Consider the following 22,730-nt stretch of genomic DNA (forward strand, 5'->3'; position numbering starts at 1 on the left):
CCACCTCACAGCCTTGTTAGGATTAAATGTGAGGAGGTCGGTAAAGAACCTAGCCTGGAATAAAGCCAGTGCTCACTAAATGGCATTTGGGAGTTGTTATGCCCTTCACTCACGTCTGGGGTGGGCTTCAATTCAGATTACCGGTCTTGGTGAGATTTTTTTTGTCCCAAGACAAAATTTTCTTTAGGCTTTATAAAACTATAAGGCTTAAATGTCTACTTAGCTGGCAGCACCAAATAACTGCATGCCAAGGTAAATCCAGGGAAGACGGGGGCCTCATTACCAATGCTCTGAAGGCCCCACTCAGCTTTGAGGAACCAAAAGGACAAACTAAGGGAACCAGCAAAACAGAGTACCCAAAATAAAATCAGAAAAGAGGACATCTAAAAGGAAATGAATTTAATTTTGACATACCTTTGAGTTTTGTGCAATTTAAACTTTTTTGTAGCATTTTAAAATATTTGGAATTACATATGGATTGATATTCTCGTCAGCGTTCAGCATCTCTAAAAGTTTCTTTCTGGCTCTTACCCTGTTACAGAAATTAGACACCAACCAATCTCAGCGTTGGGATAGGCAGGATTGAGTTAAGGTAGTTTGCAAAATTACATAATGAATAACCCATAAATGTACTCCTTAACCCACCTAGGGGTATTAGCAATTTGTGAGGTCATTTGTTTGCCCAAAGGACCTCTAACTGGTGCATTTCAGGAACTGTGACAAATGGAGCACAACAGGGCAGCTCTCTTCCTGTAGCCCCAGAATTAGGAACCAGGGGCCCTGGGGAAACGTCAAGTACTGCGCTTTGTAAAGAGAAGTCAACCGGCTCCCCAGGGCCTTATTAAGAGGTTACAAACTGGTCCTGCCATTACCAACCAGCCCAGTCGTCCTCATCTCACATTAAGATAGACATCGTATGAAACAGAGTTTTGATGGCCAGAATTCATACATGCCTCTCCCCCATCCCTGCTGCTACTGGGGAGGGAAGAGGGCCTATCCCTCCAGAAAACCAAGGGGACCGCTTGTTTCAGAGAATCACTCCTCTAGTGTAGGAGTGTGTACAAGAAGGGGGGAAATGAAATTCACTGCCTAGCTGGTTGGTTACTGCAGTCGCACCCCACCCCCACCCCTGTGCTTCATGATGGGAGACATTCTGGAAGAGTTTAACACGTGTATCAGGAAATTGGGTCCTCAGAAATGAAGGTGGACAAGAAGAGGTGGAACTCCATCCCAAGACAATTACACGTATCATACAGGCAAAGGCCACCACGTCTGCCTGGTGCCCAGGAGTAGAAAGAATCAGACCAAGCCAGAAGGAGACTAGAGTCACCTCCTTACCACCAGCAGGTGACCTAAGAGCACCCTTGCTGGCTCTCCTACTGCCTCTCCCTGCCCTCTAGACCAGAGGTGCCAGGGCCCAGAACAAGGAGGGGCGAAGTGAAAGAGCAGGCTGTACCTCCACCAGCTAGCGCCCAGTTCCTACATTGTAAACACTGTAAGGACATATTCCTCATGCCCAGCATGTGCCTGGCCCAGAGAAGACATCTGATACTTGTGTTGAAAAAGGAATGAGTGAATGAAAGTATCCCAATTCACCTACTTTCTCAGTCACTCACTGCTTTCCTGGTTTAGGGGTCATATTTGTCAGTCAGAGGAGGGTGTTCCCTTGGCTCAGAGACTTGCTTAGGTAACAATGTGGCATAACCCAAAGTATACATGGTGTGTGTTCTCCGGACATGTCAGCTTCTGGGAGGGCTTAGGCTCCCACAGACTCTAGCCCCACCCTTGGCATTTCATCCCAGCTCAGGGGGCAGAAGAGGATAAATTTCAGCTGTTCTCAGCCCTGCTGCATCTTTACCAAAGACCTCCGACAGCAGCATGAATTTGGGAGGCTTCCTCCTCCTCGTGACCCTAGTTACCCTCAGCTCAGAGGTACAGGAGCTTCAGGCTGCCGTGAGACCCTTGAAACTTCTGGGTAAGTCCATGCAGAAGGTAGCCCTGTCCTTTTCTGTATGAGGGAGCCAGAAAGTAAGCCATCGGGGACCAGTGGGTGTAGGGGCAGGAGGGGAAGAAAGGAGAGACGGAAAGCTATTCCTGTCAAGGAGCCATTGCAGGGACCCACCTTGACTGTAGAATCTCTCTGCTTCTGCTTTTACTTTCTCCCCTCCTTTCCCCGGGTCACCCCTCCATCTAGACTCTCCAAAAGGGGAGCCTTCTGCGCCCTCATCAGCCACCCTCCATCTCCCCGGTGTCTCTCTCTCCACCAGTTTCTTTGTCTCTTGCTGCAAATAAATTGGATCGCCTAGAGAAAACATTTTCTTAAATATGTGAACCATGAATCATCCCAATCTCTTTTTTTCCTTTTACCACCAACATTCCCAAAGGGGTAACCTTCATTCTCCCCTTTCTTCCCCATAACTCATTCCTTAATCCCTTGAAGACTGACTGTAGTCTCCATTGCTGTCCCCGTCACTCTCCCAGATCTTCTTGACGAATCACTTGACTCTCTTCAGTAGCCGGAGTCTTTAACCTCTGCAGCATCTGACATTGTTTGTCACTCCACCAATCCTCCAACTTTCTTCTCTCTTACATTATCGTCACTATCTTCTTCTCCCTAAATGTCATTGGATTCAACTCTAACTCGTCTCTTCTTTGTTCTCCTTGCACTACATTAAATTGGTTCCCAAATGCCATTCATTCTTTGAAATTGTTTCTTACACATGTTCCTTCCTTTCCAACCCCCATTGCCACACTGTATTTCCAGTCCTGATTACTCCATGCTTGGGCCAGTGCAATCGTTTCCTGACAGCTCTCCCTGCCCCTCTCTTCCCTCTTAAGTTTGCTTGCTTGTGGAATCCTGGTCTATTCTATGCTCTCACACCAGATAATCTTCATAAGTAAACAGCCATCACATCCCTCTCTTGACCTACCAAATGAAATCTCAACTTCTCAGGTCCGCAAGATCTGCCCTCTGTAACTTTGTCCCCTGCTTACCTTTCTGCCTTAACTTCCAAATGTTCCCTAATACTTATCCAGCCTTCCAGTTGCTACTCTTCCTGTATTTCTTTTATTTCAGGGTTAAGAGTGAGGAGATGAGTCATATAGGGTACAAAATTTAGGGAGGTGCTCACCCCCAGGATTGCACAAGTGCCTCCTTAAATTTTGTGCCCTGGGTGCCTCACGCACCTCTCCCTAGTCCCACCCTGTTGCATTTTCCCTTTGTGAACTTTGGCTAGTAATTCTTTTCTCTACCATCCATCTCAATTCTGCCTTTAAAAGATTTCCATACTTCAAGACTCACCTTTCCTGATTAATTAGAAGCAATGTCCTCTCTTTTCTGAGCTCCTTTAGTCCTTTGGATAAACCTCTCTCAGGGCACATGTCACATACTGCTTTGCTTTTAGTACTTTAAACATAAATCCTATCTCCATTGTTAGACTCTACGCTGCTTGAAGGTAATAACCCGATCTTACATCTTCGTACTTCCTGAATAACTTACCGCTGTGCTTTGTACATAGTAAGAAAGCAACAGATGTTAATGAGTGACCAAACTACTGTGAGTGGAGACAAGAAGTCTCCCAATTCTCTTACCATAAACCAACAACGGCTAATAAAAGCATGGAGGGATGGTGTTGATCTTCTCTGAGGTCTGCAGGTACATTGTAGGCATCCCACCAGGCCCCCGTCTTACATCCTCAGACATTGCTAATCAATCATAGCACTCTTTCTCTTTGAGCCTGGACAAGGTGTCCCAGAGCTTCTCAACCCAGCATCAAAATAGCCACCTCTATTGATTGGAGTTGACACTGGAGAGTGAATTTCATCCACCTCTGTTGGATCCAAGGGCTTCTTTTTACATATGAGAAAACAAAGGCCCAGAGAGGTGCAGAGACAGAATCAGGTAGAGAATCTCCTGATCACAGCTGAGTAACCAACGCAAGCCCAGCACACGTTCATCCAGAGCTCTGCATACATTTTGTTAGAAACCCTTGACGGGGGGTCTTAACTAGCTTCTTGGACCTATTTCATTGGCCCTCGAAGACTAACCTTGAGGCTCTGGGAACATGGGGAGCCTCCACTCAGGTCAGGAGTGACTCCTTGAAATCTGGAGATGTGCTCTTCATGTCAGGGTCAGTTTCACCTGTGGGATGGCAGAGGGAGCATGGCCTAGGGGCCAGGCAGGTCTGGGTTGGTTCCCACTTCTGTACTGACTAGTAGGAGAGTCACCTCTGTGCACCCCAGCTGCCACTCTTATAAAATGGGGCCAGTCAGACTCACTGCACAAGGTGACTGCAGGGCACCCTTGCTGCTGTTTGGTAAATGTGAGTCTCCCCTTCTCTGCCCCTTTCCCTGCAGAGAGGAGAAGTGAGGACATTGAAGTGGACTTCTTTGCACTTCCCTTCCACAGACACAATTATCCCCTTCTTTAAAGTAGGCCTTGCTTTGTTGAGATTGTGTGAATGCATTGTTTTTCACTGAAACATATAAAATGTTAATGTGTGTTATTCTGCAAGTAATCATTTATAAATTATACTATGGATTGAACCAAAAGAAGAAAGTGGAATTGGCTCCTTAATCAAGGGCTGGCCTCTTTAGCACCTGTGGCTATAGCATGGTGGTGTTCAGCTGGTCTGTTCTAACGTAGGCACCTGCGTTGAGCTCTGCCGTGGTGACTGGGACTGTGGTCCAGAGGAGCACTGCGTCAGGAATGGTTGTGGCCACGAATGTGTCTCGGACTAAGGACAGGTAAAAACATCAGGCCCTTCCCTGCTTCCTCAAACCATGTCCAAACCAGGCAGGTGGTACGCTTGGCCCCAATAGGACCTTCCAGAAATGAGTGGGATGGAAAGCGGTCTCTCTGTGGCCTCGCTTCCCAAGAAAAAGAAGCACCTATCACAGGCTGGTGGTTTCCAAATCTTTAAAATAATTTCATTATCCGGTATATCCTAGAGAAAGATCAGAGTATTTATTTGAGGGAAAAAAAAAAAGATAAAAATCACCCATAACCCTCCACCCCCAAATGATGTTTGCTTAACACTTCGGTACATATTATAACACATACACACATATACAATAGTTATGTTAAAAATGAGATAATCTGGGCTTCTCTGGTGGCACAGTGGTTGAGAGTCCGCCTGCCGATGCAGGGGGCACGGGTTCATGCCCCGGTCCGGGAAGATCCCACATGCCACGGAGCGGCTGGGCCCGTGAGCCATGGCCACTGAGCCTGTGCGTCCGGAGCCTGTGCTCCGCAATGGGAGAGGCCACAACAGTGAGAGGCCCGGGTATCGCCAAAAAAAGAGATAATCTTGTACCTATTTTGATTTCTTGATTATTTCACTTAGAAATAGCTAGTGAGGGAATTTCCTGGCGGTCCAGTGGTTAGGACTCTGAGCTTTCACTGACAAGGGCCCGGGTTCCCCTGTTTGGGGAGCTAAGATCTCACAAGCCGCACAGTGCGGCCCAGAAAGAAAAAAAAAAGAAATAGTTAGTGAACAACTTTTAATATCAACACTGATGTTTCTATCCCATCATCTTTAATACCCCTCACGTGTGCTCCATATGTGCATGTATGTTCATGCACATGTATGTTCATAGACTTACCAACCCCATTAATACACATTTAATATATTTCTTATTTTTTGCATCATTAATATGGCTGTAGTGAATACTGAATTGGTATATATGCCCTTATTAACTTGCTTGGAATAAATTCTAAGGCGTATAATTGATGACCAAGGAGTATGCTTATTTTAAGCCTTAGGTGCACATTGCCATATTATACTATAAGAACCCCTTTACTATAAAAATATTTCAGGGGCCTCACATGGTATTTCCTTTATTGTCAATAGCCATTGATTGAAAAAAAATGCATAATAGAAAGCTACAAGGATTCAGTTTTGATTATAAATTAAGTTGTACTGAACACAACAGAATCAATACATACTTTAAAAATAACTTGCTTGTGTTCAGAATGTATTATTTTTCCTATCCACCCACAATCCTTGGGGTGCTTATGGCCTTGCCGGTTCCTGGCAGGTTCTTACTGATTCCCAGAACTGGGAACTCTTGCCTCTCAATTGTATTCTGTGGATCCAGGTCCCCCAAAACAGCAGGTCTCATGCCTAATTTTTTTGTCCATTTCGCAGATGAAGACATCCTAAGGGCCATCCTTCTCTAATAGCTGTTCATCCCTTCCTGGAGTTCCTGTCTTCAAAGATGTGACTCTTTGAAACTCCTTGCCCAGGAAGACAGATGAAAATGGGGGCCCGTGGATGGAGATGACAAGGGATGTGGTGGGGAAGGGAAAATAATTGTTTCTTTTAATAAATCATCATCATTGGGCTTCCCTGGTGGTGCAGTGGTTGAGAGTCCGCCTGCCGATGCAGGGGACACGGGTTCGTGCCCTGGTCCGGGAAGATCCCACATGCCGCAGAGCGGCTGGGCCTGTGAGCCATGGCCGCTGAGCCCGCGCGTCTGGAGCCTGTGCTCCGCAATGGGAGAGGCCACAACAGTGAGAGGCCTTCGAACCCCCCCCCCAAAAAAAATCATCATCATTAAAAGTACCCATACTACTTAACTTATTTGGTGAGGGGTGATAGGAGGAGGAGGTGGCGGTGGGGGAGAGATGACATTTGTTGGACACTTGCTATGCAACAAGGACTGTGTTATACGCCCCACAAGTATCATCTAATTTATCCTTACAACGACCTTGTGACAATGCTTCTTCTCACTACCATTTTACATATAAGGACACTGAAGTTCGAAGAAATTAAGTAATTTGTTCAAAGTCACATAGCAGATAAGTGTCAGGGCCTTAACTATACTTCCATGTCACATTCTAAGGCCTGTAAGTTATATCAATAGCATAGTTGGTTAGGAGATCCAACTTTGAATTTCAAACTCAGGCCCACTGCACAACTGTGTGGCCTTCAGCAAGTGTCCTAACCTTTCTGTGTTTCAGTTTCCTGATCTATATAATAGGATCTATTAGGCTGGCCAAAAATGAACTTTTTGGCCAACCCAATACTTCATAGAGCTGCAAAGGTAGAAACAGTTAGTTCGTGTAGAGTGCTTGGAATAGTGCCTGACACGTGGGAAACATTAAGTAAATGTTGACTAAATGATTATTATTATTATCAAATTGATAGGCTAATGACTCTTAGTCCTAATTTTCTGAGACTCTAGAACAGAACACAAGGCTAATCCTCCTTCCTGGCCTCTCACAGTTCATCCGGATACTGAAAGCCAGCCCCTCTCTCCTGTTTTCCCCGTTACGAAATGTGGGAGGTTAAAATAGACTTGAAATTTCTTGTCTATGTGTTTCACAGTCACAGACCTAAGATTCAACTGGCCCAGGTTGTAGACTGATGTTGACTAATTTACTGCCTTCATTGCCGCTGACAAACCATTTAAACTGTTTAAATTTTTTCTCTTTCAACCATTTAAACTTTCTTTGGCTATAAAAAGGGAGAAATAATAATATCTACCTCATTTGGATCCTAAGGTTAATAGAACTTTACAGTTTACAGAACATTTGATTTTCATATCAACCAACAGATGGCAAATAGGGGGCTCTGATAATAATAGTAACTTCATTTATTCTGTCAACAGGTATTGTGGGTTGCCTGTCACATCCTAGGTGCTGTGCTAGCACTGGGGATACAGTAGTGAACCAGACAGATGGTATCTGTGCCTTCACAAAGCTCACATTCTATAAGAAGAAATAGGTAATAAACAAGTAAACAAATAAAGAAGATAACTACACATTATGGTCAATGTTCTGAAGGAAATAAGGATGTGAATTAGAAATGGGGGGGGATGTAAAGTAAAGCCTACCTTAGTTAGGATGATCTAGACCCTAATGAGGCAATAAAAGCGACGTCCTAACAGGGTTCCGAAACATGAAAGAAATGAAATTCCAGAGTGAGGCTCCAGATCACCTTATGCAGAATTTATAAAAGGAAAGATCTGTGAACTTACTTAGCACCCTTTAAAGCCCCTCAGTCACTGTAAGATTATAAAAATACTGAGAGTGAGGAAAGGTAAGGATGTGTGAGGAGATTTTCTTGGGAAGGCATTTGCCAAATGGTGATTTTTCACAGTTTGGAGGTTAATGTCCAAATACAAGCCAATGCCGGGGGCCTTCAAAGGCCTCTATGAGAGCTTGATATACATTTCCTTCAGCTGGTGATCACCAGAGAGTAGACATGTTCATTTCCTTGGAGAAACCACACTGCCATCCACAAGGGTATACTCCGTCAGAACTCAACAGACTGGTATAGTTCACAACCTCTGAGTCATTCAGTCTTGAATAACACTAAGTGTGGGTCATCCACATTTCAACCTAAGATTAGCCACACCAAACCTAGGTCCTTTCCACAGTTTCTTTCATGCCACCTTCACTGTGGTGATGACCAGGTCGAGTAAATCACTCACATATCAACCTCACCTGAGGCTCTGCTTTAGGAGAATTCAAACTAAAACATCAGTGACTAGAGACTTCCCTGGCTGTCCGGTGGTTAAGACTCTGCCCTTCCAATGCAGGGGGCGCAGTTTGATCCCTGGTCGGGGAACTAAGAGTCCACATGCTGCACAGTGTGGCAAAAAAAAAAAAAAAAAAAAATCAGTGACTAGTTCTCAGCTACTGATCTTCTCTGAGCAAATGTTTGAGTATCACAAATACACATACATATGTATACACCCATCCAAGAAGAAATAATATACAAACATAATGAAATTTAAATTCAAAATAAAATAAGTATTTCTTCCCAAAGAATCCCAAAGTTTTCAGAGAACTAGCTCTTCTAAAGCGTATCACCAATTTTCATTGCTAAACATAAGTATTTTATTCACAGGATGAAATATGTACATTTGGGTGACTTCAAGGGTTTCCCTAAGAGTTATGGGTGAGAATTTGCTTTATATTTGCATAACTCAAACATCCTAGAGATGGTTTTCCCAGTCTGCCCAAATGTAAATTTCAAGCCTTCACTTCCAGTGTGACTGAAAACTGTTCACAGCTTTTTAAATGGCTATTTTCCTTTCCAGCTTCTTGCTTTTAAGGTTTCAGGAGATCTTGGGGTGTCCAATCTCAACCATGTCACCCTTAGGCAGGTTGTATTTTACATGGTTCAGTTTGAACTCCCAAATTACTTCTGTGCTGGTTAGGTGCTTTAAGATCTACAGGATTCACGGCCAGCTGCAAAGAATACTGGGGAACACAGTTTTTATTCAGGGTGGTTTTGTGTCTAGGGAAAAAATTAGGGGCTCCAATACGATGTAAGAAGAGAAGGATGTCGAACTACCAGTTTCCGCCACTCCCCTCCACAGCGGCCTTCCTGCAACCCCAGACTGAATCTGAAACGCTTAGTACTGAACAGGAATGTCAGCCCTGCCCAGTAACAAACTCTCCAGAGTCCCCACTTTTCGTCAGGGCTCAAGGAGAGGTGGGCGGCGAAAAAGTCTCCCACATAATTTCTCATATACACTCACAGGGTACTAGTCCGAGGATCCGTCCCGTAGTCTCAGAACCCCTCCCACCTCGGGTTCTGGTTTGAAACAGGCATTTCCGGAATTGGCGTGCGGAAGCGGGGAATACCCCGGAAGTATTTTCCTGTGGTCCTACGTAGGAAAGATGGCGGCGGCGCAAGTAGCGGGTTCCTTAATGTGCGGGCCGGCGAAAGAGGCGCAGGGGGAGCCACCCCTCGAGCAGGGTCGTGGGTTCCGCTGCTTGTCAGCCAGGCTCTGCGCCCTGCGACCGGATGACAGCAGCTCCAGCCGCACCGAGATCCACCTGCTCTTCGACCAGCTCATCTCCGAGAACTACAGCGAGGGCAGCGGCGTGGCCCCGGAGGTAGGCCCGCTGGCCCCGGCCCCACCCTTCGGGGACCTTAGCTGGTGGCTCCCGTCCGCCTCTCTAGCCTTTTCGCACCCCCACTTCGCAGTGTTTAGTTGCAGGCTCGTTTGCTCCCTCCGTCCGTGGCATATTTTCCGCCCTCCCTTTCTGGAAGAACCGTGCCGTGCCTGGCAAACTAGCTTCTTTCAAAACCCAGCTTGATGACTTCTGCTCTGATAACATTGCAGGTGTCATCTCTGGTGCCACCTTCCCGTCCCTCCGCTCCCCGCATTCAGAGCACTTTGTGTATAAAATTCCTTACTACCACGTACTGTACTGTACCGTACACGGTTCTAGGGATCTTAGAACGTGGGTATTATTAGGTCTATTTTACTGATAAACATACTGAGGCTCACAAAAAAGGTCCAGTGTCATATTGCTGGCAAAAGGCAGAGCTAGAATTGGAACTAAAGTGTCTCAAAGTCCCAGCCATTTTCTGTTACTCCACGCTAGCTCCGCACTCTCTGAAGTACTTTGGCTCTGAGCAATAGTATTCACACACATCAGGCCTTGGATGCTACTGAATTCCCTGAACTTTTGACCCAGTCTTACCACTGTTTTCTGGTGCTCACAGGCACCTCAGACTTGACAGTTCTTAAAAATTAGTTCATTGTCTCCATACACCCACCACATCCCCAATCCGTCCCATCCCCCAACACACACAAACATGGAGTCTGCCCAGTCACACAGAGCAAAGGTGCAGACGCTGGTTCTTCACCTTTCCTTCCTCCCAGATCCTATCCAATCTGGATTCTTCAGAATCTATGTCAGAAATGTTTCTCAGTCCACCGCCCCCTCCCCCATTCCCATTGCCAAAGCCTTAGGCCCTCAGGCAAGATGATTCTCCTGGATTGTTCCACTGGTCTCCTCTAACTTATTATTTTCAGTCCTTCTCCAGACCATTCTTTGCTCTCCTGCCAGAGTGACCTTTTCTTTAGCGGAAAAGAATCTCATTAGAAAAGTAAAACTCTGATTTGGGAGGATCTCCAATACGTATTGGTAACTGGGCAAAGCAAGTTACAGTATGAGACCAATATAGGGTGGGGAGGGCTTGAACATAAATGTACATTTATAGACGCAAAGAGTTCAAAACAATGTGTGGGAGAGTTTACAACAAAATAGTTTGCGTCACTAGGGAGCAGAGTGGAATTAAGGGAGGAGTCGGGGACTTTTGCTTTATTTATATAATTTGTGACTTTCCAGTCTTATGTCCCATCACTCCTGCTTCTGTGCCCTGTGTGCAGTCATTTTAAAACTTGCTGTTCCTCAAGCACATACTGGTGTTCCACACCTACTCCTGTTCCGAGCCTGCCCACTCCATTCCCTTTGCTTGCTGTGTCTTTCGGTGCCTTGTCTGTCTGGCAGAGTTTTACTCATCCTTCAGATCATTCCAGATTCTGCTTAAAAATCACCTCCACAAGACCTCCCTAATAACTGTATTCCTGCAGAATTTGTACTGAATTCTTTCAGGACCTAATTCACTTTAATTATTTGTGAATAGTATTTCTGTCTCTTTCACTAGATTGTGAGCTCTTTGAGATTCAGGAATGTGTCTGTTCATGTTTGGAGCCCAAAGACCTGGCACACTACATGACGCAGGGAAGGTGCTCAGAGCCTTTTAATTCAATAAACATCAATAGGTGAATGAATAGTGTGATTTGCAAATAGGTAAAAAGAATTCCTAATTTTACATGAAATTTGTACAAGTGTCATTTCTGATTTTCCCAGTGACATTGCAAATTTGGTTTGCTTACCCTTTGGTATTTTTAATTTCAGTGTGTGCTTTTATATTCTGGAATCCTTTCTTTGGTTATTTAATTGTACTGTCTCTACATATGTAGAGACTCTGGAGTCTCTAGCCTGAGAAAAATCATATTGATTCTTTTCCTTTTTTAGCACATGCTATTTTTATGCTGTCATCCTACTCTCTGCCTCATATTTCATCTTTCCCCATTTTGAGTGTGAACGTTCACTTTTATTTTCTCATTTGGCTGTGTTGGGGGCGGGTCTTCTCTTGGCTAACAGGTATAGCACCTTTTCATTGTCTGTTTTTTTCTTGTTTTTTTTTTTTGGTAGGACGTCAGTACTCTTCTTGTCCAAGCTTGCCAACTGGTGCCTCTTAATCAGAATCATCTTGTCAGCAAATTGTCTCAGCTTATCCACCATTTACTTAACACACTACAGGTAATCATATAGGTAACTTTAGAATTCAGATCATGAATTTTGAGAATAAGTAAGTACCTTTGAGATACTACATCTGTGATAGGTATGATAGGCTGGTCTTTTCAGAAGCTGTGCAAATGTGAGAAGCAAATGCCTTACTAAGAATTATATTAAAACAAATATAACTCTGACCAAAAAAAAGATTCTACAGATTTGTCCATCAGAGGTATTCCTATCCATTTGGTTCAGGAAACCAATATCATTCAAGCCCCCAGGTCTTAGAATTTTTCAGGAAAGATATATTTGACTAAGACATATCTATGAATAAATTGAAATATCCCCTACCCCTTTCCTACCAGTATTTTTTCCCCTCTCCCAAAGCTACCATTTTTGTCATCTACTTTTGGTCTTCATAGAACATAAGAAGTAGCTCAGGGGCAAGGTGACCTAGATAAAAAGATCCCTGTTATTTATGTCAAGGTCTGTACTGTAGCTCCCCTCTCTTCAGAATGTTTTCCAACTTGCTAAATAAATCTGGTATCTTTTTTTAGGAACAGTTCAAAATTTGAGGCTGTTACTATAAGCTACCACATGAGTATGTGAATGTAGTTATCAATTAGCATTATGTAATCTAAGATGCTTCTGGCTGCAAGAAACAGAAGAGCCAAGCCAGAATAGCTAAATAATTTTTTAAAAATTATCTTACATCACAGGCCTCAAGGGATGCAGCTTTAGGGGCACTTAATAATTAAGAGGCTTTCTGGCATCTTTCCATTCTGCCGTCCTCAGTGGATGGGTTATCCTCAGCTAGCAACTCTCACACTTAAAATCCAGGCATCCCATGGAAAATAAATAACACCCAGCAGAAGCAAAAGAACTATTTATTTTTTGTCTCTTTTATTTAAGAATGAGGAAGCTTGCCTCACAGACTCTCCAGCAGTCTCTTCCCTGATATCAGGCTGGAGAGACTTAGGTCATACGAGAACCCCTCTACAGCAGTCTGATCAGGGGAATGGTATTACCATGAATGGCTTAAACAAGGGATTTCAACCTTGACTGCCCATTAGAATCACCTGGAGGACCTGTGCTCCCTAGATGGTTACAATATACAGCTCAGCCCTTATGTCAGGGTTTCTTATCCTTGGCACTGTTGATATTTTGGATTGGATAAATCTGTGCTATGAGGGGTTGTCCTGTGCATTGGAAGATGTTTAACAGCATCCTGGCCTCTACCCACTAGATGCCAGTAGCATCTCTCCAATTCGAACCATCAAAAATGTCTACAGACATTGCCAAGTGTTCCCTGGGGGACAAAATTGCTACTGGTGGAAAACCACTGTCTTAGCAGAATTGGGGTTTACCTTCGGGTCTCGTGTGGGGAAGGTAGACACCCAAATAAGATCAGTATCCTGCCAGCAAGAAAAGAGGGGCTGAATATGCTGGAGGTAACCAGGGTAAAACAGTGTATGCTGCATGTGACTTGCTAAATGAAATACGGCTCTTTTCAAGTTTAGAATTTTTCAAACTGATGTGGTGGCTTCTGAATGTTTGCTGTTCTCAGCGGTAACATCTTTTTAACACTGGCAGTTGGAAAAGTTCCTAATCACCCATGGCACCCACAGCCCTTAACCAAGTTTCTAACATTTGGTGGCAGTTTATTTCAGTTGTCTGTGAATTGGTACTTGGATTAGCCTACTTTATCCCAATAAAATTATAAACTCCTTAAGGACAGGAATATGCCGTCTCTTTCTGTTATATTCCCCACATCATGGCAGAGACATAGTAGCTATTCAGCAGACATATTTAGTCACAGAGTATTTGTTGAGCATTTACTAGGCAACATAGTTGAATTAAAAGTTTTCAGCGGATTGAGTCTTACATATCTGTGTATTTACAGCTGCCAGTGTCTGGTTAGTTCAAGGAAAAGTTACAAGGACTTTGCCAGGTTATACTTTGAGTGGAGGGAGTAAAGGGGAAGAAGTGAGCAAGGCCCTGGGGCAGGGAGGGAGTCCTCTTGATAAGACTTTCAAGGTCTTTAAAGCTGATCTTTTTGACATGAAAAAGATGGATACACGTGCCCTCTCTGTTTCTTAAACAGCTTGATTCAGGTGAGCATTCATGTCTGAAAAGGATTAAATATCTTTCTAGAAGTTAGATCATAATTTTTTCCCCTCTTGATAGGTGATTGTTGATGAACAGAACCTGGATTTCCTGTTGGCATATACTATTTCTGCTATTCAGCAGTGCAGTTCCTGGACACACATGCAGATTCTCCAAGCCTTGGCAGCCCTGGTTTACTGCAATGGCTCAAAGTGTCAAAAGGTAGTTTAAACTGCATTCTGTCTTTCCTTTGAAAGGTTGGGAGCACAGGCTCTGAACCAGCAAGCCTGTGTTCCGGTTTCTGTCCTGCCATTAATTAGATGTGTAACCCTTCCTCAGTCACTCTGAGCCTCATTTTCTCACGTGTAAAATAGCTCCTCTGAGGGTGAAGTCTCACTTGTAAAGTGCTTGGCACTTGGTAAATATTAATCATTATTATGATTATCATTACCCTTCAGCTATGCAGCCAAGACGAAAGAGCTTCAGCAACAACCTAGGCTGGGAGTGCTGATCCTTACTGATGCTTTTTGGGCATATTTTTGCATGCCTGTCTGAAGGATTTACCTAGCAGCTAGTCTTTTGGTACCTAAATTCCCTTTAGTTAAAAAAAAGAAATCTATTTAAAAAGTAATGTTTTCCTAGAAGCTTTTCTTCGGCCAACATTGGCTGTGATGTTGTTTCAGTACCTCCCAGACTTGCTTGGCAAGAGCGGACTCTTGATGAAGCTGAGTGACTTGGCTCAGTCGGACCCTGAAGTTAGGAGAGCTGCAGTGCATTGTATGGCAAACTTATGTCTCAGGTATGTGGATTCAGTCAGATTTCCCAGGTGTAATAAGATAGGGCCTCTCATGGGCCCTTTATAGGTGGTTCAATCTGTCTGAAGCCAGAGCCAACTTAGAAAAATAACCTACTTTGCATTTCCTGTGCTCTTTGCTAGTGACATCATCTTATGTTGTTTATTTTTAATTTTAATGTTGCTTATGAAGAAGTGAAGGACTAGGACCTTAGACTAGAACTTTATTTCTAAAATATGGTAAAAGTGATACATGTGCAATATGTTGAGGTTTTGTTTTCTGTTGGTATAAATTCTAACCAGATTAAGTCTTCGAGAAGGATATATTCATATTCATTTAAGCTTTGGTGAGATATATCTGTCAAGGCCAATTTCCTTTAAGAAAACAGAACCAATCCCAACTGCCCAATTCTAAATTCATGCAATAGAAAATGAGTGGCACAAGCTTGAACTGATGTGTAATATCTTATCTCTACATTGCAGTGTTGTCCAGTGGCTAGGAAGGCAGCTTCAGCTGTGTGATTCTAGCTTGACAACCTGTCTGCATTATTTCCCTCTCAGAACTGAAAAGCATAATGAAAAAGATTTCGCTTTCTGTGTACTCGTTTCACTACAGACTTCTGTAACTTCTCCCTGTGGAAACCGTTCTTCTTCCTATTCGTTCCAGCCTTGTGCTGGTCCACAGCAGTAGTTAATTAACCGGAGTGCACAATCTTCTATGATACAGTTTCATTCAAGGGTATATTCCAACTCCATTAGTCAGTATTGCTGTTACTTTTAATTCTTATTCTTTTGCAAGCCCCATTTCAAAGGTGACTGAGTTGGAGTTGCTTTTTCTGTGTGTGTTTTAGTGTGCCAGGACAGCCGTACTTGGAGGAGCCCTACCAAAATATCTGCTTCCAAGCTTTCTTGACCACTTTACAGTCTCCAAAATCATCTGATATGGATGATATCACGTTTTGCATGGTAGGTGAGACTACTACTGATCCTGTGACTGTTACAGATGTGTTTACAAGCAGCAGTAGAACAAGAGCTGCTATTAGAGTTTCATCTTGTTGCTGTATTAGTTTTGTCTAGAGATATAGGCATAAGGGGATGTTTATAACCTAAAAAGGCTGAACCCATATCTTTCAGGTTTAAATTACAAGAAATTATTTTTGTTTGTTTTGTTTTGCCTTGTTTTTTTGTTTGTTTTGCAATTCTAGGTTCTTAAACTCTTTTTACCCTCCTGACTATAAAAGTGGAAATAAAAAATTTCTGACTAGTGACTGTCTTTTAGATGGAAGGGAAAGGAGTGGATTTCAACAATATCTGCAATATTTTTTCTTTTTTTAAAAACCTGATACAAATATGACAGTTTATTAACATGATTTAAATTCAAAGTGACACATTTCAAAAATTACAAATCAAAGATGGCGAAAGTTTCTTATAGTCCCCAGCTTAGACAGAGCCACTGGGAACAATTTGTTCTACATGCCCCCAGATTTTTTTGTATATAAATGAGCATATTTATACTTTTTAAGTGGGATCATATTTAATATGCTGTTTTGCAGCTCTCTCTCCTTTTTAAACTTAATATATCTTGGACACCTTTTCAATACCTGTTGATGTACTTCATGCTTTCTAACTGCTGTAGCTGGGAGACCTTGGCAATTTACTTAACTTCTTGAGCCTACATGTTCCTCATCTCTGAAATGGGAGAAATGTTATAACCACCTTGTAGAGGTCTTATGAGGTGTATATGAACTGTTCATAAAAGCACTTAAATATGCTTGGAAAAGTGCTTGCTATTATTGTTAAGTTTCATATGTAGCAGAGGGTTAGCTTCTTAAATATCATAATTGATGGAAAATTAAAGTTTTTTTCAGTGATTGCACTATTTCAAACAAGGCTGCAGTTCACATCCTTTCCATGTAGGGAGTATTTCTTAAGGACAGAATCCTAGAAATGACATTACTGGCCAAAAAATGAATCTTGATCAGAATTGCCCTCTAGAAACCTGTCCCCACATACATTTCTTTGCTTTTAAGAGCTGCTGTGAAAAGAGCTGCTTTGGTTACTGCGTGATAGGGATTTCCTGTTTCCAGTCTCTGCTGCCGCATTTTTATTCCTATCGTACTCTTCCCACTAAACATCTCTTCTTTTTTTTTTTTCTTGCTCACGATTAGTACGTGCGGGTTTATAAACATGTATGAAAAGACCACTCTTATTCAAGAGAAGCACTCCATTCTTCTAGAAAATAATTAGTAGTAGCTCATCAGCTTTCTTCTCTGGATCCTCATCTCTGCTCTTTTTTTAACCCTCCCCTGTCTAAAGTTTTTTTCATCATCTGAAGACTTTTCTTTCTCCATCCTACGTGGTGCTAGAAAGTTGGTCCCTGGACAACCAAATTTCGTTTACCTTTTAACTTGGTCTCCTTTTTCCCTCTAGTTGTTACAAAATGCATTAAAAGGTATACAGTCTCTTCTAAATGGTGGGAAGATGAAACTGACACAGACTGATGAACTTGGAGCTCTTCTGGCTGTGCTAAAGGTAAGGCATTGCCCGTTTAAACCCCATGTCCTCATGTGGTTAGTGTCTTTCCTGTTTATACCCCAGACATAAGGACCAGTTTACATCATTACTCCAAGGCTAGCTTTAGGGTATTATATTTTAAGAGAGAAGAATAAAATGTTCATATTTAAACATATTTAAAATTAAGAACTGGGACTTCCCTGGTGGCACAGTGGTTAAGAATCCGCCTGCCAACACAGGGGACACGGGTTCAAGCCCTGGTCCAGGAAGATTCCAGATGCCATGGAGCAACTAAGCCCGTGCACCATGACTACTGAGCCTGCGCTCTGGAGCCCGCAAGCCACAACTACTGAAGTCCGCGCGCGTGGAGCCTGTGCTCCGCAACAAGAGAAGCCACCACAGTAAGAAGCCCGTGCACTGCAACAAAGAGTAGCCCCCGCTTGCCACAACTAGAGAAAAGCCCGTGTGCAGCAACGAAGACCCAGTGCAGCCAAAAATAAATTAATTAAAAATAAATAAAATTAAGAACTGAAAAGACTAAATCTTGCTTTAGTAAACTTAAGAAAATTCTAAAATTTTATTGGGAATGGGTTATGAGGTATGATCTGTAGATTATTTAATTTTAGATTATGTTGAATCTGTTTGGACTTGAAAGAGGAACCAGTGCTTCTCCTTGGCTTTAGCTCCCATGTAGTAGGCAGGCCAATCAAGACGTGTATCATTAGGCTGCCATCCTTTGGCTTCTGAGCCTGCCAGTCAGTGGGAGAGTCAGATCAACCTCTCTGGGGATCCATCTGTCTTCAGTTCAGCCAAGAAATAGAAAGAAACTTTGTGGTGACCTTAGATCAAAGCCATGTATGATAACTTAGCTTTATCATGACTAAAACTTTAATTCTTTTCCTGTACCATCTCCCCTACTCCCTAATAGATAATAGAGAGCTAGATTTGGACATGGATATGCTAAATAAAATGATAGATTGGTTAAAAAAATTATAGATAAAATATTGGACAAAACTGATTGGGTAAATTTTTTAAATTAGTAAATAAAAGTAGTAAGTAAATAAACTAGAATCTAAAGTTTAACCTGATCTGGCCAAACCAGATCCCATGGTCTAGATGAAATTAAACTCTCCTTTAAGCTCTAAACCTTCAGGGTATCTATTTTCTTTCTCATTTCAGTTTCCTTAATAAAGCTTTTAAACATTAATCTATTCATCTGTGATTCAGAACATGGTGAATAATTCTGTTTTATGATTCGTTGTATGTGTGTTTGTGTGTTCCTTAATCATCATTATTAGAAAACCATGTTCCATGGACTCCCTGGACTAAACATAGAGATGCCCACGGTGTTGTACCCCACTCCACTTCCTCAGTATGATGGACGACCACCCATCAAACCGCAGCAGACAGAATCCAGCACTTCTCGACCAGCTGTGGTACATTTACGTATATTTAGATTTAAGTTGTGGATTGTTTTTAATTGCTTGCTATGTGTGTTTTCTATGATTTGCATCACTGCTGTGCCAAAGGCTCACCTTGAATTTGATTTCAACTTAGGGTTTTTAGCATAGTAAATTTAAATTATCAGACTGCTAACTACCAGTTAGAACATCTTATACTTCTAAGCAGTCTAGGCAGTGTAACAGCTATAGAAATGGGCATTCGCTTCCTACCCACAGCCAAGCATCCGCATCCCTCAAATGCTTAACGCCACAGGTCAACAGACTTTTTCTCCAGCAGGCTAGCTGGTAAATATTATAGGTCTCTGTTGCCACTGCCACATTTCCCAGTCTTTCCAGATAGCTGCCATCTCCCTCCTATTTCTGTTGGAGAACCTAAAGCATACAGATACACGGCTGAGGTATTACACCTAGAAATGTAATACCTGATTAAAATGCTTATAATTAGAAATGCTTTCGCTCATTCACTTAATCAACATTTACTGAGCATCTGTTATATCCCAGACATTGTGCTAAGCATTAGGAACATAGATTGTGGTTTTAGGAATTTGGGGGAGAAAGCAAAGGTGGATAAATAAACAACTACATTGCAGTATTATGATTTCTTTCAACAGAACATTCACGGGGTATTCTAGGAGCACATCCAGGGCAACCAATAGAGGAGTAAGGGGGTGCTTTTTAAAAGATATAGTGGCTAACCTGAGCCTCAAGAATGAGTAATAGTATAGAGAAGGAAGGAGAATGTTTTATTCAGAGGGAACAACAGGTACACAGTCTTAGGGAATGCGAGTTGAACAATGGGCTAGAGTGTCAGGTGTGTGGAGGGGAAGGTGGGTCAAGTATGTAGCAGAGGCCAAATCATAAGGGTCATATACAGTGTGCTAAGGAGTTTGGGTTTTTGTCTTATAGGTGGTGGAAATGAAGCATCTGATACAGGGGAGTGATATGATCAGATTGGCATTTCAGAGAAATCACTGTGATAGCAAGTAAAAGGGTGTGAGTCTGGAGCCACATTAATAACTCAAGGTAGAAGTCATGAGGACCTTCTCTCCTAAAGGCTAGGGACCTTGAGAATGCAGAGGAGAGCACAGATTCCAAAGATCTTTGGATGTCCGAAAGAAGGAAGTAGCAGAAGAGAAAGAACCCGGCTTTTACTTTAAGTTTTTTGTTGTTTGTTTCTTTGGCTGCGCTGCACGGCATGCAGGATCTTAGTTCCCCGATCAGGGATCGAACCCGTGCCCCCTGTATTGGAAGTGTGGTGTCTTAACCACTGAACCACCAGGGAAGCCCCAGGCTTTTACTTTATATCTACAAAGCCCCAGTGCTCTAAAACCTGGATTGTATGTAAAGGAGTAACATCCCTCCTATGCATCTAGAGTGGTGCTAGCTGCATATCCTGTTTGGGAGAACTGAGAAAATAGTCACTCAAGTCGTTTTCTGTAGACCTTGATCTCTTGCAGAACCTTTGTTGAGAAGGCTGAATGCTTTCACAACCGTTCAAGGAAGGTGGCATTAGTCTGTACTTAAACAGATGAGGAAAGGCAAGCTCAGCGAGGCTAAATGATTTGCCCAGGATCACAGATATAGAATTTAAACCCAGGTCACAAGGTTTGCTCTGTCCCATGTATTTCCTACCTTGTTTCTTTTGGTCCAGTGAGTTGTACATAAACACTTAGCATAGTGCCTGACGTATGGAGTATTAAGTGCCGCTTTTTTCTCTTCTCCTCTTCTTTGTCCGTACTACGTGTTGGAGACATACTTAGTAATTATCAAATGAGAAGTTACCAATAGCTATCATATATGTGTTTTCATTTGCTCCTAAAATCAGAATAAAAGGAAAAAATCAAAAGTAAAAGCGAAGAAAATCCAGCAAGGAGAGGAGGAGGAGGAAGAATCCAGTGGTGAAAGAGAAGTAGCCCCAGTCACTGGCTCAGGCAGACTGAACCCGCATAAAGGGGACACTCAGTGCCCCTCCTCCCTGGGTGTTCCGAGTTTGCCATTAGCTGGAAGTGGAGCTGCAGGAAAAGACCAAGTCTCCTCATCCTTCAGTTCTTCCAGTTGGAAGAGAGTCAGCAGTAGTGAGTCAGACTATTCTGATGCTGAAGGAGGCATGCAGAGTAAAGTGAGGTAGTAGTATTTTGTTATATTTTTATGCTTTATATTCTAAGTTGTGTGTATAAGTTTCTAACCTTGCTTAAAAGTCTGACTGCCGCATGTGATTTAACTTGGAAGAGTCTCATTTACGTGGGACTTTGTATTACTATGCATTTTGCATTGTTCTCTTATCTGCCTTTGTACATGTGGTTCCTCTGCCTGGGTTATTCTTTCTTTCATGTTTTTTGCCTTTTGCCTTGTTAACCACTACCCATCTTCAGTATGAGCTCAGCAATCATGTACTCTGAGAAGCCTTTTCTGACCCCTTATTCCGGCTTAGGTACCCCTCCTATGTGACTGTTTGACTTATCTCTGATTACTGTGTTGTAGTCTCTTTAACTGTGTGTCTCTGCCTTTAATAAGCTTGTCAAGGGCAGGGGCTTAGTTTATGTCTGCCAGCCTCAGCACAGTGCCTGGCACATACGTAAGGATTCTCAGTACATATCTGTTGGATGAATGGATACTCTGCAGTATCTCATATTTAATACTGATTTCCTAATATCAAAATGTTGCCCTCTTATTCTCTATCTAGTTGTGTTTTTTTAATTGTTGACTTTATTAGCTTGTTAGATAAACAAATTGCTTTAACATGTTTTGATCACATTTTGAAATAATTTTTAAAATGTTGGCATCTTTCAGATTTATTTAGAATGTTGAATTTCCCACCGTATCATTTGAGTTGGCTGGAATAAATAGCATTTCATGCTTATGTTTTTAAAAACAATTAAAAGGCTTTTTTCTTCCTTCTTTTGGTTATTAAAGGTCTTACCAAGCCAAAGTTCGCCAAGGAGCATTAGCCTGTTTTCTTTCTACTATAAAATCAATAGAAAAAAAAGTTCTTTATGGCTACTGGTCAGCCTTTGTTCCTGATACACCGGAGCTTGGAAGCCCACAGTCTGTGTCCTTGATGACTCTTACATTAAAAGATCCTTCTCCAAAGGTAAGAGCATTTAAATTCTAAGGGTTATAACTAGGAAGAAAATCTTTACAAGTCTTTGTTGTTTTCTCTGCCCCATCTGATCTTACTGCCCCATCTGATCTTATCTGAACAAGGCTCTTAATAATACCGACCCAAGTCCTGACTTGAGAACCAGTAAATAGGCAGGAGGATAGGAAATGGGCTTATGTGAATATCAGGTAGAGGGAGATCACACTGAGCTCACCTCCTGCCCCAGGGCTTGCTTGAAGCACAAGCACACTGAGTTATTGTTTCAGTGTCCTCTTTGAGCTGCGCTGAAGAAGCTGTGCTTCTCTTTGTTTTATGAAAATGTTGATTGCCATGGTGTTTATAATAGAAAGAAGTTAAAAATGGCTTTAATACGCACTGGAATATCATGGTATATAATGGTTATGAAATGCTGATGGTTAGGGAAATGCTGATGATGCTTTATGAAAGTATAGGATATAGAATTATATGATCCCAACAGTGGTTTTTTTTTCTTCAACTTTTCCATATTTTTCAAATCACATGTAATAGTAATACATATTTTAATGAGAAAAACTTATTTTTAGAAAAGAAGGAAAAGTAACTTGGCAGTCATGGATAGCTACAGCAAGGTAACTATGGCTGATCAAATATTTACCTCTTCTTGGATATGTTAGCTCTTTTCCAGAAGTTAGCTTTTTACCCAAATAAGGAAAACAGTGT

General features: G+C 42.3%; 1 protein-coding gene across 1 annotated transcript in view; it reads left to right on the forward strand.

Annotated features, from left to right (window-relative positions):
- Positions 1–9,636: 9,636 nt before the first annotated feature.
- Positions 9,637–22,730, forward strand: part of HEATR6 (HEAT repeat containing 6) — a 43,677-nt gene continuing 30,583 nt past the window's right edge. Inside the window, exons 1-9 of the mRNA XM_065896908.1 lie at positions 9,637–9,856; positions 11,975–12,082; positions 14,243–14,383; positions 14,845–14,960; positions 15,806–15,920; positions 17,385–17,486; positions 18,767–18,904; positions 20,757–21,055; positions 21,845–22,022. Coding sequence (XP_065752980.1) covers positions 9,638–9,856; positions 11,975–12,082; positions 14,243–14,383; positions 14,845–14,960; positions 15,806–15,920; positions 17,385–17,486; positions 18,767–18,904; positions 20,757–21,055; positions 21,845–22,022 — 1,416 coding nt within the window. The 5' untranslated portion in view covers position 9,637. The remainder of the gene's footprint in view (positions 9,857–11,974; positions 12,083–14,242; positions 14,384–14,844; positions 14,961–15,805; positions 15,921–17,384; positions 17,487–18,766; positions 18,905–20,756; positions 21,056–21,844; positions 22,023–22,730) is intronic.

Source organism: Phocoena phocoena, chromosome 19 (genome assembly GCF_963924675.1).
Source record: "Phocoena phocoena chromosome 19, mPhoPho1.1, whole genome shotgun sequence".
NCBI classification, from domain to species: Eukaryota; Metazoa; Chordata; class Mammalia; order Artiodactyla; family Phocoenidae; genus Phocoena; species Phocoena phocoena.